General features: G+C 39.7%; 1 protein-coding gene across 1 annotated transcript; it reads left to right on the forward strand.

Annotated features, from left to right (window-relative positions):
- Window positions 1–20,160: 20,160 nt before the first annotated feature.
- On the forward strand, window positions 20,161–21,135 carry LOC110906081 (fasciclin-like arabinogalactan protein 12). Its single transcript, XM_022151393.2, has one exon. It carries the CDS (start codon window positions 20,206–20,208, stop codon window positions 20,947–20,949), a length of 744 nt encoding a protein of 247 aa, XP_022007085.1. The 5' UTR covers window positions 20,161–20,205; the 3' UTR covers window positions 20,950–21,135.
- The last annotated feature ends 362 nt before the right edge of the window (window positions 21,136–21,497 follow it).

Genomic DNA, 21,497 nt, shown 5'->3' on the forward strand with positions numbered 1-21,497 from the left:
CGACTTACCCTAGCTACCTAGGTTTAATTGGGTTTTTGACTGATCGAGACGACACGGTCACGTCACACATTAGGGTTATACTTTGTCGTTCGTCGTTAAATCGATGGATGTTTAAGTATCGCACTTTGTCGTACGTTGTGAGAATTTGATCTCGTGAGTTATCGTAAATGCTGTATTGATCACTAACCCGGTTTTGTGTGCATTATTATTTAAATTAGGTTAACAAGGCTAAACCATATTCTGTCCGTGTTAAATCTGCAATGTGAGTCATTCTCTTTTTATCAACTGTTTTACAATACTCCAAATTTTTTTAAGAATTATAGTTACAGTGATTAAGTTTATGTAATCACTAAATTACAGCCGGTATGTGGGGTACTGTGCACATTACTACTGTTTTAATCACTTTAGGTGGGCGAACCTAAAATTAAGTGATATACGTCATTCATTGGGGCAACCAATGGTGATATGACCACAGTCACAGATCTGGTCGAGTAACAAATACTGTGGGTAGTTGGTAGATATCAGAAACATATGTAAAAACTCTTAATACTGTAAATTATAATAAACGAGTCATTTTAAATAAATAGAATGATTCACTCAGTATTTCCCGCTGACAAAACCTTTTTCAAACATGTTTCAGGTGATCTATTGTAATTCAGGAAAAGTGCTGGGGAGCATTTCAAGCTTAAGAAAGTGGCTCATTATAAAATAGAGAAATATGTTTTCTAAAAATAAAGATTTCTCAGTAAAATCATGTTATTGTAAATTACCGGGATTTTATCCCGAGTTGTGAAATAAAATAATCGGGAAAAGTTTTTAGCTTTAAAAAGATCCTGTTGATAAACATCCGCTGCTAAAATCAATTAAATAAATATCACGGGATTTCTGTCCCGCGGCTCCTGAAACGGGTCAAACCGGGTCGGGGGCCGTGACAGAAATAAGGTGGTATCAGAGCCACTGAGTTAAGCTAATTAAGTATTTAGAAATACTTAATTTTTTCCTGATTACTATTATGTGATTATGTGTTTTATTAAACTGACTATGTGTTAGTTACAGTATGGGTAAGCAAAAGCTGCAAAATATCTATCTTAAATTAGATAGGTCAGTCTACGAAGAGGGAAGTTCATCCCAAACCAAATCTTCAAAACTCCCTACAATTCCTGAAGAAGGAATATTTGTGCGAAAAGCACAGTATGAGAAACCGCTTTCTCCTAGAAAAAGGAGTATGATTATTAAGAAAAGTAAGGAGCAAATCCGAGAAAAGAGGATTAAAAAGGAAACCCAGGAATTAATCAATAAATCACCTTGGGAAGACAAGCTAGATGAGAGATGGGCAAATTTATATATGCTAGCCACAGTAGCAGAACATGCAAATCTTTAAAAACCCTAAATCTAGTAATAGCACTTCCCAGTAAATAAATAAATAAATCCGAGTGTGTTCTTTCTTGTTTTTTTGTACAAATAGTGTGCAATAAAACTTCAATGTTTATTTGTTAAACTTTGTTCCAAAGTTTTAACTTAGCCTTTTTGTGCATTTTGCATATATGCTACACAGCATGAATGAGATATCTGAAGCTTTTCAGAACCTCAATCTTTACCCGGTGAATGTAGAAGTTTCCAAAGATTTTACTGGATACTTTGCTGATGTGGAACAACCTGTAGAATTCAATGCTCCACCTTTGACAAAGCCAAAACGAAAGAAAAGAAAGAATTATGTATGGGGTAGTCGTATACGTAGGAAAAATCCAGCTACGAAACTTCCTAAAATAAACAACCCTTTAGAAAAAGGAAAAGAAATTGTACTCAAAGAAAGTTCTAAACAGCAAGAAATGGAAACTGAAGTCAAGAAAGATTTTAGGTAAATGGAAATACAGTTTGAGGAATATTCTAAAGAAATAGAAATGAAAGTAGGACAAGGTTCTAGACCAACTCAGATAGAAATTGGAGAGAGCTCCAACCAAAACCAGGGAATAACTTTTCAGGAGGAAATAGATTTTCTATTGGCAAGCTGTGAGACTATTCAGCCTGTCAATACTAATGTTTTTACCTATCCTCTTGAAAATCAACTCCCTATAAATCTTGAACCAGCAATCCCAGAAGCAATAGTCCACTCTCAACCTGTAGAAATGGACGAATGGTGGACGAATGATTGGCAATTTCAAAATATTGTCAACGACCCTTATTCCTTTCTTCCACAATTCGATCCAGAACCCCTACCTAATCCACCAATGAGTAACGAAAATATGGCGGAACTTCGCCATTATGGTGAAGAATTGATGGATGCAGGAAATAGAATCAGGGAGATAGGGGGACAAATTGCCTGGAAGTATGATGAAAGGGAACTTCGTTTTTAGGACGACAAGTGACGAGAGATAGGAGGATGGTAAAACTATAATTGTGTAATAGTAAAAGAAATAGTGAAATCAGTCTGTAACATAACTACGAATAAAACTTTGTAAAATATTGGTGTGTATTGATGCATACTATAACCGATATAAAATGAAATCAAGAAATCGATAGTTTTGACTATACATGTATTGTTGTCTGATTGTTTGTGTGTAATTGCTATTTATCAGATACTAATAAAAAAATTATATATATTATCAGATGGCAAATATTGGTAATGAACCGGTAAATGAGGTTAATCAGTCGGAGCAACATCCAGGGGATCAATATATGACTAGACAAGATATTGAAAATATTGTTGCTCAAAGGATAGCCAATGCTATTCCAGCATTCGTTGCTGCTGTAAAAAGTCCAATCGAACCGCAACATATTGTTCCTAGTAAACGTACTTCTGAAGATAACTTCAGTAACAGTATAAACGGGGGCAATAATCATGTTAATCATGATAACGAATCCCAGCACACGCCGCTCCCTAAGAAACTGAAAGCTGCAACACCTGGTTGCACTTTCAAAGAATTCCTTGCTTGTAAACCCACTGAATTTGCAGGCAATGAAGGGGCAACTGCATCACTGCGTTGGTTAGAGAAAACCGAAGCAGTAATTGCAATAAGTAAGTGTGCCAAAGATGATCAGGTCATGTACGCATCAAATCTGTTTAAAGAAGGAGCACTCGAATGGTGGAACACTGTGTTACAAGCTAAAGGAAGAAATAGGGCTTATGCTATGACTTGGGAAGAATTTAAGAATCTTGTAGAAAGAAAATTCTGTCCTGAGTATGAAAAGGAACAAATGGCAAATGAGTTCCTAAATCATCGGATGATAGGTGTAGATTGTCGTGGTTATACTTCGACATTCTTTGAATATGCTAGAGTGGTACCAACACTGGCTTCGCCAGAACCGGTACTCATTTCTCGCTATATTTGGGGATTAATTGGCGAAATTCGCAATATCGTTAAGGCTGCGAGACCTCGCACTATTGACGATGCAGTAGAATTAGCTAACACCCTAACTGATGAACTGATACGCACAAGAGATGAAGATAAGAAGAAGGAACTAGCTCAGAAAATTACCCAAGGACTTAGGGTGGGTAATAGTAGTAATTTCAAGCAAAGAGGAGCAGGGCAATCTTCAACTTTGCCATTCTGCAAAATTTGCAAAAAGAAACATTTTGGAAAATGTAATAAAATTTGCAATTTTTGCAAAACGATAGGACATCGTGAAGAAAACTGCAGAAAGAAATCCATAATTTGTTACAATTGTGGAGAAGCCGGACATTTCAAAACAGAATGTCCTAAGTTAGTCAAACCAGTAGACAACAAACCCAAGGCAACCGAAGGAGCTACTAAAAAGAATGTCAGAGCATTCCAGCTAACCACTCAAGAAGCAGAGCTCATCCCGGATGTGATAGCCGGTACGTTTTTAGTTCACGATGTTTATGCAAAAGTATTGTTTGACTCTGGCGCAAACCGAAGTTTTATAAATACTTCATTCTTCCAAGCTCTTGAGTTACCCTTAACTACCATTAGGCAGATTTTTACAGTCGAAACCGAAGATGGGACTTCAGTAAAAATCAATCAGGTTCTGCAAAAAGTAGAAATAGAACTTTCAGGTCATAAATTTGCTGCAAACCTATTACCTATGAAATTAGCTGAATTTGATGTTGTATTAGGAATGGATTGGTTAATAGCCAACCATGCTCAAATCATTTGTGATAAAAACTCTATAGAAATTCAATCACCTACTGGAGAAGTAATCATGATTACAGGAGATAAACCTCGGAAGCCACTGAAGTTCATATCAGTAATGAAAGTTGCTAATTATGAACGAAAACAAGGAATAGTATATATGATTTCAGTAATCATTAGTACTAAAGGTAAAGAACTTAAGGAAATTCCTGTAGTCTCAGAATACCCAGATATATTCCCGGAAGATTTACCTGGGTTACCACCAGATAGGGAGGTAGAATTTAGGATTCATCTAATTCCAGGAACTACACCGATAGCCAAGGCACCTTATCGATTAGCTCCTACCGAAATGCTAGAATTGAAGAAGCAATTAGATGAATTACTAAGCAAAGGATTTATACAACCTAGTTCATCCCCTTGGGGTGCACCGGTGTTGTTTGTGAAAAAGAAAGATGGATCAATGAGAATGTGTATCGATTATAGAGAGCTAAATAAGGTTACAATTAAGAATCGATACCCATTACCTAGGATTGATGATCTTATTGATCAATTGCAAGGCGCCAAGTACTTTTCTAAGATAGACTTGCGCTCCGGATATCATCAATTAAAGGTTCAAGAAGAAGACATACCTAAAACTGCTTTTAGAACTAGGTATGGACACTATGAGTTTACAGTCATGCCCTTTGGGTTAACTAATGCACCTGCAGCATTCATGGACATGATGAACAGGATCTGTAAACCATATTTGGATAAATTTGTAATTGTTTTCATAGACGATATACTTATTTATTCAAAAAGTCAGGACGAACATTGTCAGCACTTGCATGCACTCTTAACTTTGTTAAGAAAAGAAAAGTTGTACGCCAAATTCTCGAAGTGTGAATTTTGGCTACAAGAAGTGCAATTCTTAGGACACCTGGTAAATCATGAAGGTATTCACGTAGATCCTGCTAAGATAGAAGCAATTACCAATTGGAAGGTTCCGCAAACCGCAATGGAAATTAGAAGTTTTATAGGTTTAGCCGGGTATTATAGACGGTTTATTAAGGATTTTTCCAAGATAGCTGTACCATTAACTAAGCTAACCTGTAAAGCCATTAAGTTTGAATGGGGACCTAAACAAGAAGAAGCCTTTAGAATCTTGAAGCAGAAATTAACCAATGCTCCAATCTTAGCCTTACCAGAAGGAACAGAAGACTTTGAAGTATATTGTGATGCTTCAAAATTAGGATTCGGATGTGTGTTAATGCAACGCAAGAAGGTAATTGCGTATGCTTCCAGACAATTGAAGAAGCACGAGGAAAACTATACGACTCATGATTTAGAATTAGGAGCTATAGTTTTTGCCCTTAAGATATGGAGACATTATCTGTATGGAAGTAAGTTTACTGTTTATACAGATCATAAAAGTTTAAGGTATATATTTGGTCAAAAAGAGTTAAATATGAGGCAAAGAAGATGGATGGAAATCCTGAGTGATTACGACTGTGATATTCAATATCACGAAGGAAAGGCAAACGTAGTCGCAGATGCCTTAAGTCGTAAGTATCATGAGAAGCAAAAGCGAGTCCGTGCTCTTAGAATAAATCTACAAGTAGATTTAATGGAACAATTGAAGGAAATTCAGGAAACAGCAATCAAGGATGATGGTGAAGGAATGAAAGGTTACCTAAAAGAATTGGGACAAGGAAATGATGGAATTTGGAAATTCCACAACAGCAGAATTTGGGTACCTGAACAGGGAAATTTAAGATCAAAGATTTTAGAGGAAGCTCGTAAATCTAGGAATACTGTACATCCAGGAAACAATAAGATGTACCAAGATTTAAGAAAGAATTTCTGGTGGATAGGAATGAAAAAGGATATAGCCGAATACGTATCTAAGTGTCTAACCTGTTCACAAGTTAAAGCCGAACACCAGAAACCTTCAGGACTACTACAACAGTTAGAAATGCCTGTATGGAAATAGGAACTCATAACAATGGACTTTGTTACTAAGTTACCCAAAACCAGAAAAGGTAATGATGCTATTTGGGTAATTGTGGATCGGTTAACCAAATCCGCTCATTTTCTACCTATGAAAGAAACCTTTAGCATGGAAAGGTTAGCCAAGTTGTATGTGGATGAAGTAGTATCCTTACATGGAGTCCCACTCTCCATTGTATCGGATAGAGATAGTCGTTTCACTTCCCGTTTCTGGACAAGCTTCCAAGAAGCAATGGGAACCCGACTCAATCTAAGTACTGCATATCATCCACAAACAGACGGGCAAAGTGAAAGGACGATCCAAACTCTAGAAGACATGCTCCGAGCATGTGTAATTGACTTTGGTGATAATTGGGATAACCATTTACCATTAATCGAATTCTCCTATAACAATAGTTATCACTCAAGCATCGAAGCCGCTCCATTCGAAGCACTGTATGGACGCAAGTGCAGAACTCCGGTTTGTTGGGCAGAAATAGGAGAAAGTCAATTATCAGGTCCAGAAATCGTGCAAGAAACCACAGACAAGATAACCCAAATCAAGGAAAGATTGAAGACAGCTAGAGATCGTCAGAAGAGCTATGCAGGCAATCGCCGCAAGCCACTAGAATTCCAGATAGGAGACAAAGTACTATTGAAAGTCTCTCCTTGGAAAGGAGTAGTACGATTCGGTAAAAAAGGAAAACTGAGTCCAAGATATGTTGGACCGTTCCCGGTGATCCAACGAATAGGACCAGTTGCTTATCGCTTACAACTACCAGAAGAACTAGCTGGAGTACATGATGTATTTCATGTATCCAATCTCAAGAAATGTCTATCAGACGAATCCCTGGTAGTACCTCTTCAAAATATAGAGGTAAATGAAAAGTTAAAATTCATAGAGAAACCCTTACAAATAGAAGACCGGAAGGTCAAGTTTCTCAAACACAAGCGACTAGTGCTAGTCAAAGTCAAATGCGATTCAAAGAGGGGACCAGAATATACTTGGGAACTGGAGTCAGAAATGAAGCGGAAATACCCTCATCTATTTCAATGAATCTCGAGGACGAGATTTTTCTTAAGGTGGGGAGGATGTAATAACTCTCATTAACATCCATAATTAGGATGATAATTAGTCAATAAGAAAACCCTAATTGAGACACCCAAGTAATTCTGCACTAACCCTAAAATTTTTAGAACAATTGGAATTAGGATCAGGGCCCCTAAAGCTCAGGGGGGATTAAACCCTAGTGATAATTATCTCTAAAATACGTTGTACAGATTGAAATTCGTTTTAACATTGAGTCAGCAAAGCTAGTCCCGAACCCAGCTAGCCTATATAATTAGACCGCCTCTCTTACGGACCGTAAGGGAAAGGGCATACGGTCCGTAAGCGTGCCAAATTTTGTGTATAAATAGCCGACATTGGCAATTGATTTCAGAAGTTGAGACGACGGCCAAAAGCTTTCTGTACGTCGAGTTATCATAGTATTATTACAATTAAACACACACTGATCACGAAGTGCTACCGCAAAACAGGGTAATAACTCGATCGCTATTACGATTCATTTTCTGACCGATCAATATATCCAATGGATGTTTAAGTGCCGCCCACATTAGGGTTATACTTTGTCGTTCGTCGTTAAATCGATGGATGTTTAAGTATCGCACTTTTTCGTTCGTTGTGAGAATTTGATCTCGTGAGTTATCGTAAATGCTGTATTGATCACTAACCCGATTTTGTGTGCATTATTATTTAAATTAGGTTAACAAGGCTAAACCATATTCTGTCCGTGTTAATCTGCAATGTGAGTCATTCTCTTCTTATCAACTGTTTTACAATACTCCAAATTTTTTTCAGAATTATAATTACAGTGATTAAGTTTATGTAATCACCAAATTACAGCCGGTATGTGGGGTATTGTGCACATTACTACTGTTTTAATCACTTTAGGTGGGCGAACCTAAAATTAAGTGATATACGTCATTCATTGGGGCAGCCAATGGTGATATGACCACAGTCACAGATCTGGTCGAGTGACAAATACTGTGGGTAGTTGGTAGATATCAGAAACATATGTAAAAACTCTTAATACTGTAAATTATAATAAACGAGTCATTTTAAATAAATAGAATGATTCACTCAGTATTTCCCGCTGACAAAACCTTTTTCAAACATGTTTCAGGTGATCTATTGTAATTCAGGAAAAGTGCTGGGGAGCATTTCAAGCTTAAGAAAGTGGCTCATTATAAAATAGAGAAATATGTTTTATAAAAATAAAGATTTCTCAGTAAAATCATGTTATTGTAAATTACCGGGATTTTATCCCGAGTTGTGAAATAAAATAATCGGGAAACGTTTTTAGCTTTAAAAAGATCCTGTTGATAAACATCCGCTGCTAAAATCAATTAAATAAATATCACGGGATTTCTGTCCCGCGGCTCCTGAAACGGGTCAAACCGGGTCGGGGGCCGTGACACCACCGGTGAGACACGTGGAAATCGGGGTGTGACAGGTTGGTATCAGAGCCAACACTGAGTGAATTAAACACTAGCCTTTGTGTTTAATCTCAGTTACACAATTGCACATACTTGAGTCTAGACAAGAACATAGGACAAATTCGAATTGTTATTCCAGTTTGTCTTTTTATTGTTATTGTTATTTAAAGTTTTGAAAGCAGGAAATATGCCACCTGCAATCAGACGAGGAAGAGGAGGAAGAGGCAAAGGAACGATCATTACTCACAATGATCACGAAGCTGGACCCTCGAACATGCGGGCTCCTTCTAGTACGAGGAGTTAGGAACCACAGAGATGAAGGAGAAACCTTTTTGAACCTGCGAGACATTCTACCTCGCATAGCTCAACACCCTCATACCGCCATTCATTTGGACCAGATTCGGAAAATAATCCCAATAACCCTCAACCATCCTTTATACCTCTACAGCGATCTGCTTCGCACCGATCTTACGGCGATCCATCACCTTTCTTCGTAGGACAATTTAATCCGGCGGATTACGTCCAAGAGCCAATAGGGTATAACCCTCTAGGGCCAGAAGATCACTTTTCTGAAGATAATGCAGTGGATATGAACGAAGATACAGACCCCGTCGAACCTGCAAGGGGTACTCCCGATCATCCAATCGAGATCTTGGATGGGTCATCCTTCCATGGAACACCCTATCAAGGTCCCGATAGTTACCAGGCGAGGTTCGACCAATGTAATTGGTACTTTACACCTTCACATCATTAGTCGCCTCATGATCAACAGCAACAACAGGATCCTTCTGAGGATTCGCGGTTCGTGGCAGTTACGCCACCACCACCGCCACCGGTTCAACCAGTAATTCCAGATCCGCCAATGCGTAGAAGGTCAGGCGCACGGATGTCTACCCGAGGAGGGGAATTTCATTTCAGCACCCCTCGCCACTCGAGTGCTAGTCACTTTCCGTCAGTACCTGAAGAAGAACCACAATTAGGAGAACCTTCTGGTCACCCTGCAGAGGTGAATTCTGCACCAGTTGCACCACCTCCGCCACCATTCGGATATGACAATCCGATACCAGCGTACGGCGCTTCCACGGCATACAATCCGTTTGAGCAGCCGACTCATACGCACTACAACTATAACTATGATGCCGATCGATATGTGATAGCGGCTAATTATAATGCCCTCCATGGAACCTCTTGGAGAGCAGATTACTCAGCTCATGGGTATCCAATACCCTCTAGACCTCCGGTTCAGCAACCGTCGCAGCAGCCACGTTTTTCTCCACCGGAGCAAGAAGAAATACTCCACCGTTTAAACCGTGTGGAACGAGACTTCGAACAAAAACGCAAGAGTAATCGTGGATTTCTCAAAGGCTTAGCAAACCTACTGAAGGGAAGGAAGAAACGAGACCATTAGTCTCCTTATGTAATGTTGTATTTGCAATTTAGTCCCTGCGTGGACATTTATCGTATTTCAGTCCCTACGCGGACTTATCTTTTAGTCCCTGCGAGGACATCTATCTTGTATTTGGTCCCTGCGTGGATATGTTTTTCTATAAACCTCTGCGTAGGTAGTTATTTATTTAAAAAGTCCCGTTTAGGGCAGCGTGTAATCGTATTTACAGTTATGGAATGTTATGTTATGAATTTCATTTTTGTTATTAGATATGAAATAAATCAAAAATCATTCCTTTTAAATTTAAATCTGCCTAAATAAAGAGTCTTAAGAGTGAAACCTAGCCAGGTGTCTTTTTAGACCCGGCCAAGATGGTAAGACCTGATTAAAAGATTCTGAATTCCAGTTAACCTCTGTAATCATGTTAACGTTCATGGCAGACGTGATTCGTTAAAATCGCACGCGTCATTCTTATATAAGAATCCTTCTAAGGATTCCAAGGCCCAATTAAATGATTCATAAAATCATGGGTTAAATCATCAATGAAGATGATAAATTATTAAACATCCATTAGTGGTGTAGTGCCTACGGGCCAAACTTATTAAACATCCATTAGTGATGTAGTGCCTATGGGCCATAATTATTGTCAAATAAGACAAAGGACAGTGGTGGTCTATGACTCCCTGTCAGAAAGGGTAAAAGGACTACGGTTCAATCCTCCATACCTTGATTCTCTGTAATCTCGGCTAATATTATAAAAACGTCCTCGTGACTAGGCTTTTATGCCAATAACAATATTGTTTGTAATTAGGATAAGTTATATTCAAATCCTAAATAAGAGTGAGTAACAAATTAACCAGATATGGTCCCTGTTACCATGGTTAATGAATTGCCATAAAAGACAATTCCATAATAAACTCCTAAATAAAATTTTCGTTATCTTCTGTAACAGATTCAAGTTACCATGGCTGATCCTAGTGGAGAAAATAGCCACTCAAAAGAAGACGAATATGATAACGCCCAGGTCCATTTGACGGGCGCAGAACTAAAGGCTCTTGTCGACAATGCTGTTAAGGCAGCTCTGGATCGACAATACGAGGAGTATACCGAATCTCGGAGCCGAACCATATCCAAACCACACTCCAAGCCGAAAACCCACTCAAAGTCTCACAGCAAACCACCGTCTAAGCCCAAAAAGGATGATGATAATCATTCATCCAATGAAAATAGTGTCCGTCAAGGAAGAGTATATACTGACGCATCTCGCGCCAGAGGCTGCACCTACAAGTACTTTGTATCATGCAAACCCCAAGACTTCACTGGGGAGAAAGGAGCGGTTGATTGTATGACGTGGCTTGACGAGATGGACACCGTGGTGGATATCAGCGGCTGTGCAGAAAGAGATGTGGTAAAGTTTCTGTCTCAATCATTCAAGGGCGAGGCCCTGGCTTGGTGGAGGGCGTTGGTTCAGGCCTCGGGAAAGGCTGTTCTATACAACATGTCATGGGAGGAATTCATCTCTCTCATCAAGGAAAATTACTGCCCTCAACATGAGGTTGAAAAGATAGAGACTGACTTCCTGTCCTTGGTGATGACAAACCATGACTGTCAAGCTTACCTAACGAGCTTCAACACGATGTCCCGGTTGGTTCCATATCTGGTAACCCTGGAGCCAAAGAGAATCGCTCGTTTTATCGGTGGGTTAGCCCCCGAAATAAAGGCAAGCGTGAAGGCCTCTCGGCCAGCGACCTTTTGATCTGTAGCCGGCATATCTTTGTCCCTTACTCTGGATGCGGTCCGACAAAGATCGCTAAGGAACAAAGAAGCGGAAAAGAGAAAGCGTGAGGACGATACTTCACGGAGGTCGGGCAAGAAGCACCGTGGAAACGGTGATAACAAGAGAGGGTCGGAGTCAAGGAAGGATGGGCAACAGGCTGGTGAGAAGCCCAAGTGCAAGACTTGCAAGAGACATCACTTTGGGAAGCGTAGGCTCGAATCAAACTCGCAGACTCAGTCGAAGTCGTATGCTTGCGGGTTGTGCAAGTCCAAGGACCACAAGACTGTGGACTGCAAGAAGATAAAAGATGCAACCTACTATAACTGCAATGAGAAGGGGCACATTAAAAGCAACTGCCCTAAATATGCCAAGAAGCCGGAAGAGGCCAAGAAGAACAATGCTAGAGTCTTCAGGATGGAGGCGGAAGAAGCAGTGCTGGATGATAACGTGATCACAGGTACTTTTCTCGTAAATGATATCTTTGCAAGAGTACTTTTTGATTCAGGCGCTGATAAGTCTTTCGTAGATCATAAATTTTGCAAATTGCTGAATATGCCTGTCAAAACCTTAAATGTGAATTATGAGGTAGAGCTAGCAGATGGTACCATAGAAACCGTCTCCACTGTGTTAGATGGATGTGTGATATCCATTAAGAACCACTCTTTTCCTCTATCTCTACTTCCCTTTAAATTGGCCGGTTTTGACCTAGTATTGGGCATGGACTGGTTATCTCACAACCAGGCCCAAATCGTCTGCAACAGAAAGCAAGTGGTGATAAAGACTCCGTCTGGTGAATCGCTTACCATTCGGGGAGATACCCAGTACGGATTGCCTGAGCAAGTGACTATGCTCAAGGCTTCAAAATGTCTAAAGAAGGGTTGTGTCATCTACATGGCACAGGTGATTTTTGATGAGCCTAAACTGAAGATAGAAGACATTCCCGTCATTTCGGAGTATCCAGAAGTCTTCCCTGAAGATCTACCTGGTTTGCCACCAGATAGACAAGTGGAATTCAGGATCGATATCATCCCTGAAGCAGCACCTATTGCTAGAGCACCTTACAGGCTAGCACCAACCGAAATGAAGGAGTTGAGGACCCAGCTGGATGAACTACTAGCTATAGGTTTCATAAAACCCAGTTCGTCTCCCTGGGGAGCACCTGTCCTGTTTGTTAAGAAGAAGGACGGATCGATGCGTCTGTGCATCGATTATCGCGAGCTTAATAAAGTCACGATAAAGAATAGATATCCCTTGCCGAGGATCGACGATTTGTTCGATCAGTTACAAGGGGCAAGTTATTTTTCGAAGATTGACTTGAGGTCAGGCTACCATCAACTGAAAGTCAGAGATGAAGACGTACATAAAACCGCATTTAGGACTCGTTACGGTCACTACGAGTTCCTAGTGATGCCTTTTGGGCTCACTAATGCACCGGATGCGTTCATGGATCTCATGAATCGCGTCTGCAAGCCGTACTTAGATAAATTCGTCATCGTTTTCATCGACGACATTCTTATCTACTCTAAGAACCAAGCTGACCATGAGAAACACCTTCGTTGTATTCTCAAACTCCTGCATAATGAGAAACTCTATGCCAAATTCTCCAAGTGCGAATTTTGGCTACGAGAAGTCCAATTTCTAGGACACGTTGTCAGCGAACGTGGTATCCAGGTGGATCCCGCTAAAGTTGAAGCTATCATGAATTGGCAAGAGCCAAAGACGCCTACAGAGATTCGTAGTTTCCTGGGGTTAGCAGGATACTACAGGCGATTCATTGAAAACTTTTCAAGGATTGCTGCGCCCTTAACTTCCCTGACCAAGAAGAAGATAAAATTTGTTTAGGGCCCTAAGCAGCAAGAGTCCTTTGATATTCTGAAGCAAAAGCTGAGCAACGCTCCTGTGTTGATATTACCTGAAGGTACTGAAGAGTTCGTAGTTTACTGCGACGTGTCACACACAGGCATGGGGTGTGTGCTCATGCAGAAAGGCAAGGTTATTGCCTATGCTTCGAGACAGTTAAAGGTGCACGAGAAGAATTACACCACCCATGACTTGGAGCTGGGTGCCGTTGTGTTCGCACTAAAACTGTGGAGGCATTATCTGTATGGTATCAAGTTTGTGATCTATTCGGATCATAAAAGCCTTCAACACCTGTTTAATCAGAAGGAGTTAAACATGAGGCAACGCCGTTGGATGGAGACTTTAAATAATTATGATTGTGAAATCAGATATCATCCCGGCAAGGCGAATGTAGTCGCTGATGCCTTAAGTAGAAAGGAAAGGGTGAAACCCATCCGAATCAATGCCAAGAGCATTGAAGAAAAGAATAATTTGATTGAAAGGTTATTAGCTGCACAGCGAGAGGCTGTGTTGGAAGCTAACTATCCTAAAGAGAAGCTGGGAGTAACTGAGGAGCAGTTAACTCTTAGCAAGGACGGGATTTTACAATTAAATGGACGAATATGGGTTCCAATTTATGGAGGACTACGAGATGTTATCCTCCAGGAAGCTCATAGTTCCAAATATTATGTCCATCCTGGAGCAGATAAAATGTATTAGGATCTAAAGGCAAATTATTGGTGGATAGGCTTGAAAAAGTCTGTAGCCGCTTATGTAGCCAAATGCTTGACTTGTGCGCAAGTCAAAGCTGAGCATCAAAAGCCGTCAGGCTTGCTACAACAGCCTGAACTTCCCGAATGGAAGTGGGAATGTGTAACTATGGATTTTATTACCAAGTTACCCAAGACGAGGAAAGGAAATGACACAATATGGGTTATAGTCGATAGACTGACTAAGTCAGCTCATTTCTTACCCATCAAGGAGACTTATAGCTCCGACACGTTGGCCCAATTATACGTTGATAAGATTGTAGCCTTGCATGGCATACCTGTGTCTATTATCTCCGATAGGGATACTAGATACACGTCACACTTCTGGAAAAGCTTCCAGCAATCTTTGGGCACACGTTTGAATTTTAGTACGGCTTACCATCCTCAGACAGACGGTCAGAGTGAGCGTACTATTCAAACGTTGGAAGACATGATGCGTGCATGTGCTATCGATTTGGGTGGTAGTTGGGATAAGAACCTACCACTAATCGAATTCTCCTACAACAATAGCTACCATACCAGCATAAAGGCTGCGCCTTTCGAGGCATTATACGGTAGAAAATGTAGATCGCCTGTTTGTTGGGCGGAAGTTGGAGATGTCCAATTATCAGGACCAGAGATAATCTTCGAAACGACGGACAAGATTGTCCAGATTCGAGACCGTCTCAAGGCTGCCCGAGATAGGCAGAAGAGTTACGCGGATCTGAAGCGTAAAGATTTTCACTTCGAAGTAGGTGAAAAGGTGTTACTTAAAGTGTCACCCTAGAAGGGGGTGATGCGTTTCGGTAAGAAAGGCAAACTAAGCCCGAGATACATAGGACCTTTCGAGGTTATCGAACGTGTCGGGTCCGTTGCCTATAAGTTAAACTTGCCGGAAGAGCTCAGTGGAATTCATAATGTGTTCCACATCTGCAATCTAAAGATATGCTTCACTGATGAATCATTGGTGATACCACACACAGATGTGCATATAGATGAGAGCTTGAAATTTGTGGAGAAACCTTTGTCGATTGAAGATCGACAGGTAAAGAAGCTTCGAAGGAAGCATGTACCTATAGTAAAGGTCAAATGGGATGCCCGTAGAGGTCCCGAGTTCACGTGGGAGGTTGAAGCCACGATGAAAGAAAAGTACCCTTATTTGTTTGAGTAAATCTCATGTCGAGATTTATTTTAAGGGGATGAGGATGTAACACCTCGAAATTTTGTGTCCAATAAGGTGTTAACACGTGTCATGAGTTTACATGTGGCATTAAATATTTAATAAAGGACAAAGTTGACAAACCTTGAAAATAAGTAAATTCGAGGGTTATAAATGTCAACGAAGGGTAAATATACTGTATAGTAACCCTAAACGATGCTCGTACCTTCAAACGAATAAATCATGGATCGTACGGAGCGAAACGCGGAAGAAAGTAAGAGATTACAAGCTACAGGGGTTAATTGTGTCAACATGTTTAATTGATACCTCTGAGTGACCCTTTGACGAACCCGAGGCTTTGTAACAGTAAAATACGCTCACTAGAATATACTACATAAGTTTCGCGAAGTTCCGTTTTAAAACGAGAAAGTTATGATCAAATTCGTATGAGAGAGGTTAAAAGCGTCAACAATGAAAGTTAAGGCTTTTCGGATAGTAATTAAACTAACCAGGGACTTAACAGTGCGGGTAAAAGGCACGAGGCCCTTAATGGTAAATAATCGAGGGCCAAATCGCAAAGTTACCCCTTCGAAACCGAAAGGTCAGGTTAATCATTACAAAAGATTTGAAAATCTTTGAAAACAGACCTCATGCGGGCCGCGTTGAAGTTAGGCATGAGCCAATGCGGGCCGCGCGCCAGTTGAAGATCTGTTTTCTGACATTAGGATCCATGCGGCCCGCGTGTGAGTTGCTTGATCCTAATGTGGGCCGCGTGCAAGTCCCAGATGCAGAAACTTTGGACAGACTTGTTGTTTGAAGTTGTGAACGATCATTTGAGCAATAAATGAAGCATGGGCGCCCTCTACCTGACCCCTAGCACCAAGGGCCACCTGCTGAACATCCATGCTCCATGGTAGGGTGATGTGTAATGATCTTGAGTCCATTTTTTCACTATAAAAGGCACCTCATTGTGCATAAGTGAAACACACCTCAAAACTTGCCTTCTGATCATTTCTGGAGCTCTCAAGCTTTCCTCTATCATTCTAAGTCGTGCACCAAGCTTCTGTAAGTTGCCTAACCCTTTGTGGTTTCGTTTTTCCACAGTTTTAGCCTAAAAGTCAATCCGTCGTAATTAACGATTGACTTTGCGATAAATCACGAATGGTCCAGTGATTTGTCGAATCAAAGATAGTTATATGATGGTAATCATGTGGGCATTAAACCCCTAAAAGGGCACCCTCTGATTCCCACTCTAACTAGTTCAAATATCGAGTCAAACGTGCTTAGAAAAAGTCAACATAAATGTTATTTTGCGATATTTGCATAATCTGTAATGTAGATGATATGTAACATGTTTGAACACTCATAAAACATGATAATAAGTATATAAACTAGTCTAAGCTTGTTTGATCCAACCATTTTCTGTTTAGACCCGGTTCGGAGCCGAAAGTTGCAAAAGTTTGACTTTTGCATTGACTTCAGTTCTGATCCGTTAAAGTTTGATTTAGATATGCCTTAGGACTCTCTTAGGACCAGGTTACATGATGGTATAAACCCCTGTGACCGGTTCGTTGTTTGTCCGAGTCTTTTACACATTTCCGTTAAATGCTTAAAAGTTGACCGTAACGCCCTTTTTAATTTAAAACGAGAATTTCGGACATGTGAAAGGATCATAATCTTGGTTACTGATTTCTAAGCATGTCCCTAAAATTTCATGTCAATCCGAGGTCCAGAATAAGAGTTATGCTAAATAGCGCAAATTGCGAAACTTTAGTACTTAAATAGCGCAATTAGCATAACGCCTATCTAAACCCGGATTTCGACACCAAAACTTTTACTCACTGATGTAAAATAATATTTTGGGATTTTTAAAGATTTTTAATTATTTTTAACCTGCTCATAACCTGCGGTTATGGCAACGGTTCGGTAAATACCGAATATACCCTTTTCGGCCATAACTTGAGTTCTACAAGGTCTTTTGACCCGATTCCAGTTGCTACTGATTTTAAATAATAAATAAAGTATTTTAGACTTTATAAACTGTTTGGGAAACTCAGATTTCCTGTAGAACTCTGAAACCTCTTTTATAATCTTTAAAAAGACCGAAATACCCCTTCGGGGCATAAAATGAACTTAAACTTGTTACGGGCATTATGGAAGGTATCCTACTGATACCACAACCTCTTTAAGGCATATTGACTTAGGAGAACAGTGTAGGACTCCTACGGTTACCCGTTACGCCTTTTGCGCGCATAGTTCGTCTTATGTAACTAGTTTACATAAACTAGCCGAAACGGGTCAAACCATATTGTTTTGACCCCAAATTACAGAGTGTGATTACTATACCCCTATAAAACAAGTCTTCAAACTTGTTGGGTCAAAATCACATTCCATTCCCGGTTATTGCCTTTCACGCGATTAAACCGTATCAATCCTTTGAAACTGACCGGTCTAAGATACGGCTAAATTAAAGACCCGTTAGGATTCTAATAGGTTATTATAAAACCTTCGTTCCAGATTAGGAGGACCAGTAAAAGCTATCTGCAATTTATTTCAATTAAGGAATTATACTTGCAAAGGTAAATACTTTTAACTTATTTTCCGTTATACGGGCTTGGGTTACGGTATTTAAAATACCGCTTGGTCGGGCAATTGACCCCAACTCATTAGTAGTTGGGTATTATCAATGTGACCCGTTTAAAAACTTGTTTTGTTGGCTTGACGCCTTTGGGGGCTTAATGACCATGTCCCGGATATCCTTGGCAGCATTTACGAATGGCCACGACCTCGACATCCGGGTGTAGGCGTACACCCGGCATTATGTCCATGACTATAAAAGTGTAGCCGTTGGTTTACTCGCCACGGTTTTATACTATGTGGCGTGTCTATTAAACTTTAACCCGACACGACTCGGGCGACCGAACGCATAGTAACATGTAATTCTTTACAAGATTTGATTATAAATTATCCCAAGTTATAAAGAGTTTGTGCCTTGAGCATTTAAACCAATTTTATTAAACATTTTACAAAAGTGTCGGTTGAATGTATTTACCAGTGTAAACTGACGTATTTTCCCAAAAAGACTAAATGCAGGTACTATGCGTAATTGGCTGGGATTTCTCCTTAGCATCACTAGAAGTCTCGCAAGCTTAAGATGCCTGAAGTCTGTTGAACAATACTTTTGTTATTTATTATTTGATCCCCTGTGGATTTTATTTCAACATTGGTGATACTTTGATATTACACTTAACGTTGAAATATATTATCTTTATGCTTCCGCTGTGCATTCATATATATTGTGTGGTTTGACTATAATGTTGCCAACTATGTCACGGTAATCTCCCACCGGGCCCACCGGTGAGACACGTGGAAATCGGGGTGTGACACAATGATATCGCTGTTTTATAATCATCGAATCTGTTTGATCATATCATAGACGGGGTTGTACCAAATTTATCATTTTACGCAAATGATGTTTGGTACAAGTACATGTATTATCTTGTCGACGGTATTTATCCGGAGTGTTTTACGTCGATGAAAACTGCTTCGTGTCTGGATGACATTAAACATGTGTATTACAAGAAAAAACATGAGTCGACAAGAAAATATGTCAAACGAGCATTCAAAGTGTTAAAGAAATGATGGACTATCATTGCTCAACCCTCACATATATATATAAAAAGAGAAAAATGAGAAACGTAATGCAAACGTGTATTATCTTGCATAACATGATCATGGAGGACATTTCTAGAGCCTTTTGTGCGACTTTGACGATACATTTCAATCGACGAATACGCCGAGAAAGAAGCTATCCGAATGAAGATACGTGACAAGGATACACACTTGAATCTTCGAGCGGATTTAATTTAACATATATGGTTTAACCTTGTTGACGGCGAAGATGACGGGTAGAAATAATAATATTTTTTTTATGTGTTTTAATGTGTCATGTTTGAATATAGTTATTTGTATATTTATTTTATTTGTTGTTTAATTTTAGTTATAAATTAAAAAGAAAGGAATAAATTTAAAATAAAATTAATGATTGATTAATGATGAGAGGAGCTCTATAAGGTTAACCCCTCTACCCTAAGTCTCGTTAATCTTCTTGTGCCATGGTCACTTGGTCTATCTACCACCATAAACTACCCGATTTAGTAACTCCACTATTCTAAAAAATGGACCTAACCTTTTTACCCTATTCTCTTTCTATACACACAACTCTCTCTAGTCAACCCCACCAATGACGGTGTTTGGGTGTGAGTAAAGGGTACCCGCTAGCCAACCCGCAGGTGCCCCTCACCCTAACAATGCATATTAAACAAGAGTTAACTAAATATATAAAGTATAGTATAAGGTCTAAGAATGAAAGTAATTTTTCACATAAATCTTTACATCATTTAACCATGTGTTATTTTCTTCATCATTATTACAAAACAGTTTCTTAAAACTTATCATGTTCACATCAAGAAATATGACAACTATATATTAACTTAATATAATTAAAAAAAAGCAGAAACCTGAAATTACAATTTTAACTAAAACTGCAACCTATCACCAACTTCAATTTTAAACATCTTACCAAATAATCACTATACTCTCATCCTCCACCCTACCCCACCTTCACCCTACACCCTACCCCACCCCCTGTCCATATAAACCTCAATGCATTCCAACTCATCTCACCCCTAATTATCTTATCAACCCTTCTATTTTTCCAAAACAAAAAGAGTAACAAAATGACACCACATTTTCTCACCTTCCAACTCTCAATACCACTCATATTCCTCCTATGCACCACCACCATAGCTCAACCGGCACCGGCCCCGGCCCCCGGACCACCACTTCCCACCAACATCACCAAAATCTTAGAAAAAGCTAGCCAATACACCACCCTAATCCGCCTCTATGGCATAACCAAAGTTGGTGACCAAATAAACACACAACTCAACAACTCCCAACAAGGCATGACCGTGCTAGCACCACCCGACAGCGCCTTCTCCAGCCTTGCCCCAGGCGTGCTCAACTCGCTCAACGACCAACAAAAGGACGAACTCGTTAAATTCCATGTCATCCCCACGTTCATATCCACCTCACAATTCCAAACCCTAAGCAATCCATTGAGGACACAAGCCGGTGATAGCACTTACTATAACTTTCCATTGAATATTACGACTAACGGCACCTCGGTTAATCTAACTACGGGTGTTGTTAATGCCACGCTGCAGAATACGATCTACACTGATGGTCAACTTGCTGTGTATCAAGTGGACAAGGTTCTTTTGCCCATGAGCTTGTTTGGTCCTCAACCACCAGCGGCCGCACCCGCACCCGAGCCCGAAAAGAAGAAGAAGAAGAAGAAAGCTGGGGATGATGATACTCCGGCTACGGACAGTACTGCTAGCTCGAGTGTTGATTTACGTCTTGGTTTGCATGGCTTGATGGGGGGATTAATTGGTTTCATTGCAACGTTTTATTTGTAACAATGGACGGTTGTGATGATGCCATGTCGGAAACGTGATGTGGGGCCACTTTTTTTTTCTTTTGTTTGAGTGATTGTGATTTAAGGGTAATGGTTTTGTCACTTTGTGTAGTGAGTGACTTTTGTAATCTACTGTTAATGTTAATTTTTGTATAATCTTTTATTTGTTTGTGTTAAAATGGAATTCCAGTTTTCATATCTTTAATTTCTACGTTTTAAAGGTTTATATCTAAATAAAAATAATTGTTTTTTATTATTATTAAATGTATTTATCAGAATATAAAAATAATATTATAATCCTCCAATCCCATTTCTATTTCAACTCCATTCAGATACCACCCAATAGCGCGTGTCACGTTATCTCCATGCCCACAGGCACATGCATATATACCAAGCCTCTCTCCTGTGAGGGGCGTTTAGGCAATGGCTTTTGAACGGGCGTGAGAGAATAATCATTGATTTACGCTTGATTTCCACATGCCAATCAAATAGGTTCACGTCATCCTTTGATTTTATTTTTATTTTTTTAGCTCATTATTTAAAAATATT

The sequence above is a fragment of the Helianthus annuus genome, chromosome 14 (genome assembly GCF_002127325.2).
Source record: "Helianthus annuus cultivar XRQ/B chromosome 14, HanXRQr2.0-SUNRISE, whole genome shotgun sequence".
Classification (NCBI taxonomy): Eukaryota; Viridiplantae; Streptophyta; class Magnoliopsida; order Asterales; family Asteraceae; genus Helianthus; species Helianthus annuus.